We start from the raw sequence: 11,652 nt of genomic DNA on the forward strand, positions 1-11,652 counted from the left end.
GCCGTCACATGTACATTCACAATCCCTCGGAGAGAGGTGTCATCCAGCAGTCCTTAGAGACGACAGCAGCCCGAGTCACACATCACAGAAATAGACTCTTATCTTCAAACAGGAAGTGGCTGTCTTCTTTCAGGAGACTTGGGGGAAGCGGGGGCATTGTTTCTGAGGCTGCCTTATCAAAGGAAGGTCTGATAGGGTCTGATAAAACCCAGCCTGCTGATAGCTCACCCAGACGCCTGCCTGGGAGCGGAGGCTTCGGGCTCTGCTAATCCGTAATCTTTCCTTCTGCAGTGATGGGGATGGCCACCAGGACAGCACAGACAACTGCCCCACCGTCATTAACAGTGCCCAGCTGGACACTGACAAGGACGGGATTGGCGATGAGTGTGACGATGACGATGATAATGATGGCATCCCAGACCTGGTGCCCCCTGGCCCAGACAACTGCCGCCTGGTTCCCAACCCAGCCCAGGAAGACAGCAACAGTAAGCATGCACAGCCCAAGGCTTCCTGGGACACACACACCTCTAGATTCCCTGTAGCCACGTGAAGGGATGCACACTTCCCCAGGGCATCCTCAGCTTTCCCGCACCCCCACCAGCTTCTGCTTCAGATCCAGCTGGTGTCGACGGCAGACATCTGGTAGACAGCAGACTGGAAGTGGGTCAGAGCTGATCAGCCTTGCTGCTTCCTGAGCTGGGCTGGGCTGAGATCCCATAGAACACGACACAGCCACACGCTGCAGCTTGGTCCTGGAAGGCCCTCAGCGCAGCTCTGGGCCTGCTTGCTTCTGGCCCTGGGAGTCAGGAAAGGAGTCATACAGAGAGGAACCCACAAACTCACACACCCGTGGGGACCGGGCAGGTAAGGAGCCATGTGCACCAGGCCAGATGTGAAATGGCTCCAGTGGAGAAGGCTCATCCTAGCCAATCAAACGCAGTGTCTCAGCTGTCGTGGCTGTGAGCAGAATGCACCTGGACGCCGCCTTCAGCTTAGGGGACACCAAAGTTGGTCTTAAAGATACGCTGGTGATAATCATTCCTGGGCTGGTGCACATGTTAGACGTTTGCCCCATGTAAGGTCAAGCTTAAGATCTACCACCTACCAGGCCGTGAGCCTAACTGTGTGTCAGAACTTTCTGGGAAAGAGTGGGGGCAACCTTTGAGACTGATGTTACCGGAAACTCCAGGTGGCTTCTGAGTGGCCTGATTGGCTCTCATGAGGGCTGCAGGGTGGGGCCCCGTCGACTCAGCAAATGCAGGCCCTCTCCTGACTCTGAAAAAGCCCTGGCCTGGCGGTGGGAGCTTGGGCGTTTCTGTCTCCTCTGCGGAGGAGGTGGGCCTCAGCATCATTTCACTTCATTGCATTGCTGACTCCTCCCTTCACCCACTCAGGTGATGGAGTAGGGGACATCTGTGAAGCTGACTTCGACCAGGACCAGGTCATCGATCGCATTGACGTCTGCCCCGAGAACGCAGAGATCACCCTGACTGATTTTAGGGCCTACCAGACTGTGGTCCTGGACCCTGAAGGGGATGCCCAGATTGACCCCAACTGGGTGGTCCTGAACCAGGTACACGGTACATGTTGGCAACAGTTCCACTCAGGCTTTTTTTTTTTTTTTTTCCTTTTGGTTTTTCGAGACAGGGTTTCTCTGTGTAGTTTTGGTGCCTGTCCTGGATCTTGCTCTGTGGACCAGGCTGGCCTCGAACTCACAGAGATCCGCCTGGCTCTGCCTCCCGAGTGCTGGGATTCAAGGCATGTGCCCACCACCGCCCGGCTCCACTCAGTCTTTCTTTTTTTTTTTTTCTTTTTCTTTTTTTTTTTTTTGGTTTTTCGAGACAGGGTTTCTCTGTGTAGCTTTGCGCCTGTCCTGGAACTCACTTGGTAGCCCAGGCTGGCCTCAAACTCACAGAGATCCGCCTGGCTCTGCCTCCCGAGTGCTGGGATTAAAGGTGTGCGCCACCACCGCCCGGCTCCACTCAGCCTTTCTATCTAGGACATCCCGAGAGTGGCAGCATGTGGAGGGCATTAACCACCACATGCCTCTACTCTCTTGGCACATGCTCCTCCTGGTGGCCTTGTGGCACTATACTTTCACAGAAGATGGAACTGACTCTCCCTAAAACGTTTGTGGCTGCTCCCGGTGGTACTTCAGCAAGTGGCTGAGATGGCCGAGCCTCAGCCATGTGACCCATAAGCCATGTTCCTCGTCTCTCCAATAGACTGCCACCTGCATGTGCCCCTAACTGTGCCACCGAAGAGGGCACAGGGGCTAGTCAGGTTTCCAGAGTCACAGAGCACATCCCATGGGTCCTAGTTTCATGGAGGTGGCTGTGACAAAATACTCTGACCCAAGACACTACGGTGAGAAAGAGTTTATTTTCACTCACAATTCCGAGTCGTAGTCCAGCGTTGTAGAGAAGTCAAGGCAGGAACTTGGAGCAGCTAGTCACATCACATCCGTAGTCAAGAGCTGAGAGAAATGCATGCGTGCCTGGGACTCTGTCTGCTCCCCTCTCCACCCCTGTAGGCCTAGACCAAAGCCAGCAAATGGTGCTACCCACAGAGGGCTGAGTCTTCCCACATCAACTAGCATAATCAAGACAATTCCCCCCACAGACATGCGCACAGGACACCCTAACCTAGACAGTCCATCATCCGGTGTCTCTTCCCAGGTGACTGTGCGTTGTGTTAAGTACGACACAACCACAAAGGTCCATCAGAATATGTGTTGTATATTCCCTACCTGGCTCAGGGCTTATTAAATCAGCTTATGTGACAGTATTAGCAAGAGTATTCCCTGTCAACACTGAGCTTTCTTTAAACCTTCTTGCCATACATGCACCTCCTTTAAGTAGATATCAAACAGAACAACGGGTCAGATACTGGACTATACACCGTCACTTTGGTGCCTGAGGTCCCGGGCTGTCCCCAGTTCTCTCAGGCCCCTCAAGGTTGTCTGAACTCCCTCCCTTCTCTCCCCAGGGCATGGAAATTGTGCAGACCATGAACAGTGACCCCGGCCTAGCAGTGGGTACGTCCTGAGCCTCTGCCCATGTGTTTAGAACCCTGCCAGCTGCTAGTGTGGCTTCTTCTAATTGCATCTGAACTCCGCAGGGTACACGGCATTTAATGGCGTTGACTTTGAAGGGACCTTCCACGTGAACACCCAGACAGATGACGACTATGCCGGCTTTATTTTTGGCTACCAAGACAGCTCCAGCTTCTATGTGGTCATGTGGAAGCAGACAGAGCAGACGTACTGGCAGGCCACACCGTTCCGCGCAGTCGCAGAACCGGGCATTCAGCTCAAGGTATTGGTGGTTTGAATCCCCATGCCTGCCTTTCTTCTAGGCCCTTCACCTCCCTTTAAAGTTAGAGTTCTCCAAAAAGGCACTAAGTCAGCCTGAGAAATGGACACAGTCATGCTGATGCTGGGCTCAGGGAGCCTAAGATGACGGCCTTTCTTCCCTCCATTGAACTAGCTACATTCCAACCTGGGTGACTGTCATGCCGGAAGGATCAGGCTGAGTGGGGTCCAAGAGGTGGAGGTTTAGCAGTGGTTCTCAACCTTCCTAAGGCTGCGACCCTTGAATGCAGGTCCACATGTTGTGGGGACCCCCAACCATAACATTATTTTTGTCGCTACTTCATAACTGTTATTTTGCTACTGTTATGGATCATAATATAAATATTTTTGGAGATAGAGGTTGGACGTGGGGGGGTCACGGCCCACAGGTTGAGAACCACTGGTTGAAGGCCTACTTCCGGCCGGCCTACCCTGTTAGAAGTTGGCCAATGTATTTAATCAAAGGGATGGACTGTGTGGGAACGGCAGGCTACCTCTGCCACACCTGCTAGGACAGGCGGCATACTGCTGCAGCCAGACATTCGCTGGGGGCCCTCAGTGGGCCAACAGGCAGAGCCATGGACTTGTATCAGGAAAAAGGTGGAGTGAAGAGCACAGCATTATCCACTGCTGACTTCCACAGGGCTGGGGCCAGCTCAGTAGAAATGACATTTCAAGTTTATGCTCTTGCCGGCGTAAAACTGCAGGCTGGCAGCGAACGTGGATTCACCTGCATGTGGACCTCAGACACCTGAAGCATGTCCTGCCCTAACGTCTTGCCCGTGTCTTCGTCCAGGCTGTGAAGTCTAAAACTGGCCCAGGGGAGCATCTCCGCAACTCCCTGTGGCACACGGGGGACACCAGCAACCAGGTCAGGCTCCTGTGGAAGGACTCCAGGAACGTGGGCTGGAAAGACAAGGTGTCCTACCGCTGGTTCCTTCAGCACAGGCCCCAGGTGGGCTACATCAGGTAGGCTGAGGGCCCTCCTGCCGCGGACGGAGAGGGGAGCACCTGGGCCGCTCTACAGACCACAGCCTCCACTTCCCTGAGCTGTGCCGACCTCTGACAGCCCGCAGGGCAGGGCTCCCAGAGGAGAGGTGGGGTGCAGACACTGGGCTTAACTGTTCTGGACAACAGAACCAAGCTGCAGAGCAAAAGGTACTTCAGGGGGAGGCTGCGCCCTTGGGTGTGCTCTTCGGAGAGTGTGAGAGTAGGACCTGATGAGTGGGACAAGATGCAGCTGAGGTGATATCCAGACGTCCCCAAAACTCCTCCAGGCCCCACATAATCCCTCCTCATGCACAGTCCACTCCGACTGCAGAGCTCTTACAGTCTGTCCCTGCTGCTGGGTCATAAGTTCCAAAGGGCACATCTGTGGTTTGCCTGGCATGTACTGTGCACAGCATGAACTGTCATCCATCATGTGACTGATGTGATGGCCTTATTTCTTTATAGGACTTTTTTTTTTTTTTTAAACTGGTCTTGGGAGTCACGGTGGCTCAGAGCTGTGTCTTTGAAATGCAGTCCGTCTTCCTGCCCTAGACTTGCAAAGCTAGTGTGCTGTAGTGAGTGGGCATATGGATGGCTGTTTCCTAGCCAGGGCAGGAAGGTACCAGGTGGTCTGGTGCACCTAGGGAGAACAAAGTGGTGAGAGCCAATTCATGTCCTGTCCTTTGTGGACTTGTGTCGATGTCTCTGTTCACTCCACAGGAAGAGCAGGCTTGATCATGTTCTTACCTGATTCAGCTCAATGTGCCTCTTTTGTCCCAAAAAGAAATCACAGAAACTATGTCCTATCTGTGTATATAATTTTAGAAAGATCAACCCGAATCCTAAAACTGCAAAGAAATGAGAATTGATTACTATACAACAAAATAGGAAATGTCTGGGCACTGCTACACCAGAGGACAAAGGAAACAGCCATTTGGAGCTATGCCTAGAATCACATGAAGGTGGTGTTCAAACACAGAGTATTGTGGAGGAGAATTAAATATTACAATGGCGTTCTCAATACTGATCTGGGGACCAATTCTTAATTTCCGAACAAAACAAGTGCTCAGGCATTTCTCGGTTTACCCTGGGAAATTGAGTTTAACGTGAAGTCAGGGTAGAAGAGATGGATGCTCAGAGCTAAAACACAGTTCCCTCTCCTGGACCCAACTCACTGACCGGTTCCACACCTCCCCGTGTGTCCTGGGGACACTCCACAAGGGTCTGGAGTGAAGGACAAGCTTTGGCTATTCACTCCGGGATATTGTAAGACATCTAGGGGCCTCTGGCACTCACTGCTACCATGACAACTGAAATTACCCCCACAGCTGCCTAAAGCTGCTTATGGGGTGCTGTCTCAGTGAGAATTGAGGCTCTGAGGGTCCACGCAGTGAAATCGGCGAGACCTGAGGAAGAGCAGGAGTGCTTCACAGCATCCAAACATACTAACTCACAAGACAGTGAAGCCACAAAACCTCTTGTCAGTGACATCAGGCTATTTTTAACGCACCAGCAAGGACCTATCAAGGTACCTGATATCATGCTGGGCCTGTGGTAGACAAGTTAGGGAGACATGGACACTTGGTTCGTGTCCCAGGGAACTTCTGATCTCAGTGGGGAGGGACCAGCTAGGGTCAGTGGAAAATGGCACGTCTGAATAAAGAGGCAAGCACATAAGTCAGCAGTGGAACCCCGTCCTCACCACGGGCACCTGTGCTGTCTGCAGGGTGCGGTTTTACGAAGGCTCGGAGTTGGTGGCTGACTCTGGGGTCACCATAGACACCACCATGCGCGGAGGCCGACTTGGTGTGTTCTGCTTCTCTCAAGAAAACATCATCTGGTCCAACCTCAAGTACCGCTGCAACGGTAACCTTCCTACTCGTTACCTCTCGACAGGGCGGGGAGAGACCCAGGGAGAGCCGGATCTTATTTCTGTAGCACGCCTTCTTCCCCGAAGCCCGGAGTGCTCATTAAAACCTGATGTTCCCTGCATAGCATAAGCGAAAGGCAGAGCCAGGCTTTCCCGTTTCCCAAATGTGAAAATTGAAACCCATAGAATTTAACTGCATGGTTTAGAGTGAGGGGTTCCGTGCGAAATTTATTCAGTTTAATTTACAGGCAGCCTTTCTTTTCATACGGCTCAAACATAATCACAGACTGAAAAGGCACTCTGCTGGCTAATTTTCCTCAGGCCTATGAATAAGCACTGCTGGGCTTGAAGCCAGCAACGTGTGTACAGCAAAGCAGCCCCACGTCGAAAATGGCTGCGAGCCTGTGCGATTCCTGGGCGGGCCGACAGTGCCCCCTACAGGAGGCCTGTGCAGCCTGCGGTGGGCCGTGACTGCAGGGTGGAAGGACCCGCCCTGACCACCACCCCGATTCTCATTGCAGACACCATACCCGAGGACTTCCAGGAGTTCCAGACCCAGAGTTTCGACCGCTTGGATAATTAAGCCAAAGAAGAAATCTCACAACTGCTTTCTCAAATACTGAAAATATTACCTTTTTTTTTTTTTTAAAAAGCTTCCCATAATTCTCTTTATATTACTGTGGCTTTTCTTTCACCAGCCCAAAAACATCAAAACTTTTTATACAGATGTGGAAATAAAGAAGACTATTTCTAATAACCACGGTGCTCAGTCGTACCTGATGTGAGCGCAGGCTTTGGTGGTGTGTGTTGTTTTCCTGGGAAATCCTTGGTAAACTGATGGAGTGTTTTTGTGGTTGCTTCTTTTCTTTCCTTTTCTCTTGAGTGCGGAGTGTGTACCACTGAGATGTGTGTGAATGGGACAAACCAGGTCAAAGGTCTCTTCTGGGGTGACCCTATGTAGTGCCACACTAAAACCTGTTTTCTGCTCACCGAGGGACCTCCTCATTCTGGGACAGAGAGTCTCCGGGGCACCCTCCCTGGTCTTCCAGAGGAGGTCACAGTTGAGAAACCGGAAGGAGATTTGCCCTGGTATAGAGACGCCCCTCACCCTTTCTGTCTCTACCTTCCACAGACACTTACATATTTGGCTCCCCTCAGTGTCCTGTGAGTCCAATGGGAAAAAGGGATCTTGTCATTGTAATCAGGGTCCCACAGTACCAGGCATGAAGTCAATAGCCAACAAACATTTGCTGGGTCAATAAATGGCTGCCTCTTCAGTAACAATGTGGGTGTAGATGGGTCAGGTGAGCCCTCCTACAACCCCCAAAGGCACTCGAAATTCGTGCCAGTTGCTGTGTGTACAGGGCAGACGCTCGCCTCATCTATCTAGCTGTCCTTACTTTCCAGTTGTCTGTCAAAGATACACAGACGTTTTATAAATCCCTCAGAAATTTAATTCCAAAGAAGTTTGGCAACTTATTCTTTTTGTTCTTTTATTTCTTAGATGGGGTCTCATGTAGACCAAACTGGCCTCAAGCTCTCTGTATAACCAAAGATAACCATGGGCTTTGGTCCCCTTGCCTCTACCTCCCAAGTGAAGGGATTACAAGCAAATGTCATGTTATCTGGTTTCATATCGTGCTGAGTATGATGCTGAGTAGCTTAACCAACTGAGCTACATCCTGGCTCAGCAATATAGTTTCCATTTCCATAATTTCCTAGGCTATCTTAAACCATATATTATAAACATCCATCCCAGCTTTACCAGGGCTCCAGTATTCAGGGTGTCTAATAGTGACTAGTATGAACTATGCTGGATTTGAGGGCCATATTCCCTAGAGGTAGAGCCAAGAAAGATGTGGTAGCTTGTAAGTCAGGACATCAAGATCTCAACGAATGGGGAGACCTTAAGCCAGCCCATCCTCACTGCTGCTGATTACCCGGTCTCCCAGGGAAACGGGCTGGAGCAGCCACATGGCCTCCAACAGCTCTTCTCAATCTCTGGGTGAAACACATCTACAGACCTTTCTCAATTCTGGGAGGGGAAGGGAACCTGACGGCTGGAGATATTACCTTTCAACCCTCCCCCTTTTACAGCTCACACAAAGGGAGTTTGTGAGCCTTCAGGTCCTTCAAGAGCCCCAAGGCACTCTCCATTTTCCACTCCATGGTATAGGTAGATTATACCTGTATAGTACTTGGATGATCCTTCTCTGGACCTCTTGGTGTTTCACTAGGCACCGTGAGGAAGGTTATAGATCCTCTTCTGGAGAAATATTTTTGATCACTGAAGTCTACCAAGTCATGTTCACAAAATCCAGTCATCTACTAGGCAGGTGTGTCTGCTGATCAGATCTGGAGAGTCCAGGGTTCATCTTTGCACATCCTCCAGCTCTTACATTGTCCCCATCCCCTCATCTGTGAGGCTCCCTCAGCCTTGGTTCAGGGTGGGGAGTGATACAGATGTCTCGTTTAGAACTGAGCGTTCGACGGTCACTTATTCTCAGTGCTTTGCACAGTTCTGAGTCTGCTTTAACGGCTGCCCGCTACAGCCAAAGCGTCTATGGGTAGAAGAACAAATACTGGGGGTTGGGGATTTAGCTCAGTGGTAGAGTGCTTGCCTAGCAAGCACAAGGCCCTGGGTTTGGGCCTCAGCTCAAAAAAAAAAAAAAAAAGTAAAAAAACAACAACAACAAATAAATAAATACTGGCAGTTTGTCAACATGTCAATTTAGCAGAACGACCATAGGTTCCCCCACAGAGCCTGTGATCTCCTGAGCCATGGGCTTTTGATCAGGTTTACAGTACTAGGCATGGATTCCCTCCTGTGGAACAGGCCTCAGATCCAGTCAGAAAGCAGTTGCTTACCCCCTAACCTTCATTCCCTGTTGCACCAGCGGGAACATTTTGCATGTCAGGTTGATATTAAATCACACCGGGTCCACGACTGGGTGAGACCACTAACGTCTTTTCTCCCCCAGAAGCCTGCACAGTGTCTGCATAGCACCGTGAAGGCAAATGGGCAGGATGTTTTCAGGTCAGTTCCAGCTCCATTTCTCTAAGAATCCTCCTCCAAATCCAGCTTGATATGAATGGTTCCCAGAGTTGAAGCAGACATAATCACTCACCCACTACACGAATTCCTCCCGATGTTTTTCCTCCCATGATTGCTTCTGTTACTTAGGGTATAGGAGACGTTACTATAAGGGAAAGTCCATGCCTGGGTGAAATGGCACAGAACATATAGGAGAGACCTTGGGGCAGAGAGGACACACCCAGGGTATCAGGAGTAGGCCCAGTGCATAGGGATGAGCAAAGAAAGGGATGCTAAGACATTCTGCTTTTGCCCAAGAACAGAAAATCCTTCCTTCTCCCACCCAGGGCATTAGCCTATGTTTCACAAACATAAGTGAATGCCTGCAACTCCACTTTCGAGGTGAGCTATAGAGTCAAGGAGGGTGGTAGAAGTAAAGAAAATCACTATTATTTAAATTCCTTCAAGTATTATTCTATGGTCCAAATTAGGGTGCCAACAGGGAAGTAAGTAACTAAGTTAAAATAAATAAACAAAAATTAAGTCTGATCCAGAAGTAAGGCAGCTTGGGACCTAGGGTGTGGCTGGTAACATGAGTTGAAGGGAAGCAAGGTGCTGTGTAGAGCCACGCGTGGGGTCCTAGCCACAGTGGCTTTTACTGGAATAAGTTTTACTTGTTTGACTTGGTCTTGTGTGTGTCACCCAGTGCGCAGTAGAACAGATGCCATTATGATGAAGCAAAGGTCAATTAGTGGTCATCTTGGTCACCTCATGTTCCACATAACACAGCCCACGGCTGCATCAGCCTCCAGCCAGGAGGTTGTCCCATCTTCTCTGCCTGTCTGGCCTGCCTCATGGGATAGAAGCTTCATGGATAGAGTACCGCTTCTCTCTTCAGACTAAGTTGTTTCATGGGTGGAAGAAAACGCTTATGCTAAGGCCACCTGAAACCATGACCAAAATAAACCTTTCCTTTGCAAATAGATCATCTCATACATGTTGTTACAATAAAGGAACATTGAAAAACACAGGAGCAGGCAGGGACAGAGGATCAGAGGGGACATAGGTCCACAGATCACTCCTGACATGACCATGGTCACACCTAGCCCCATACTTTGAAGCTAATAAACCATGTAGTGGCCTCAAGTCTGTTTAAACTGTGTAATCTTATTTAATTCCCCAAGGCCCTAAACGTCCCCCCTTATGGGCTTATTTTGGGGTACACAAAAGTCAGAAAAGGTTTAGGTCACTGATTCATCCACCACAGCATTGCTGAAGTGAGAAGCCTGGGTCTACTCCCCATTCAAATGGAACGGTTGAACTCAGGGAAACATGAGGAGGAAGGAGTCACCATCTCCAAGGGGTGGGTCCCACATCTGAAAGACCTCAGAGGCCAATTGTCTCAGTTACTTTTCTGTTGCTGGGATAAAACATCATGACAAGGGTCACTTACAGAAGAAAATATTTAATTTGGGGGCTCAAGGTTCCAGGAAGTTAGAGTCCATGACCATCAAGGCAGGGAGCATAGCTTCAGGCAGGTAGGCAGGCATGGCACTGGAGCAGCAGCTGAGAGCTTACATCCTGATCCACAAGCATGAGGTGGAGAGAACTAACTATTAATGCCATGGTCTTTTGAAACCTAAAAGCCCACCCAGCTCCAGAGGTGTCGCTAGGGGCTCTTACCTGTCCATCTGCCAATCACCAGAGGCAGAAGCAGACAGTCTCAGATCCAGGTACAGAGAGAGGAGCCTTCAAAGCACACCTTCCATTCCAGATGGACCCTCTGAACTTATGTTATTATTACAAAAAAAATAAGAAGAGGGGGAGGAGGAGAAGGAGGAGGAGGAGGAGGAGAAGGAGGAGGAGGAGGAGAAGGAGAAGGAGAAGGAGGAGAAGAAGAGAAAAGCATAAAGTCAAGGAAGAGCGAGAGGCTGGGGTTTGGATCAGGTTGTAGAGTTCTTACCCAACATGCACAGCGCTCTGGGTTTGATCTCTAGCATCACATAATCTGGGCATGGCAGCACACACCTGTAACTGCACCAATTGGGAGGGAGAGGAAGAGGATCAGAAATCCAAGGTCATCTTCTACATTGCAAGATGGAGGCCAGCCTGGAATACAAGAGCCCCTATCTCAACAACTGATTAATTCATTAACTAATTAGGAAAACCAGCGAGTGGCAGAATACCGGCTCAGGAAAGCGTAAGTGTGGGGCTGGAGAGATGGCTCAGTGGTTAAGAATACATACTGCCCTCGTAGGGACCCTGGCGTCAGTTCAAGGAACCCAAGTGTGGTGGCTCACAACCAATTGTAACTCCAGCTCCAAGGGGTCCAATGCTCTCTTTGGGACTCTCACATGTAAGAACCACACACACAGACACACACACACAGACACACACACACACACA

General features: G+C 50.2%; 1 protein-coding gene across 1 annotated transcript in view; it reads left to right on the plus strand.

Annotated features, from left to right (window-relative positions):
* Thbs4 (thrombospondin 4) overlaps positions 1–6,856 on the plus strand; it is a 45,767-nt gene extending 38,911 nt beyond the window's left edge. Inside the window, exons 16-22 of the mRNA XM_052743572.1 lie at positions 292–485; positions 1,395–1,573; positions 2,989–3,037; positions 3,121–3,317; positions 4,149–4,321; positions 6,069–6,208; positions 6,734–6,856. Of these exons, the coding sequence (XP_052599532.1) occupies positions 292–485; positions 1,395–1,573; positions 2,989–3,037; positions 3,121–3,317; positions 4,149–4,321; positions 6,069–6,208; positions 6,734–6,795 (994 nt within the window). The 3' untranslated portion in view covers positions 6,796–6,856. The remainder of the gene's footprint in view (positions 1–291; positions 486–1,394; positions 1,574–2,988; positions 3,038–3,120; positions 3,318–4,148; positions 4,322–6,068; positions 6,209–6,733) is intronic.
* Positions 6,857–11,652: the final 4,796 nt, after the last annotated feature.

Source organism: Peromyscus californicus, unplaced genomic scaffold (assembly GCF_007827085.1).
Source record: "Peromyscus californicus insignis strain IS unplaced genomic scaffold, ASM782708v3 Scaffold_18__1_contigs__length_77618521, whole genome shotgun sequence".
NCBI lineage: Eukaryota > Metazoa > Chordata > Mammalia > Rodentia > Cricetidae > Peromyscus > Peromyscus californicus.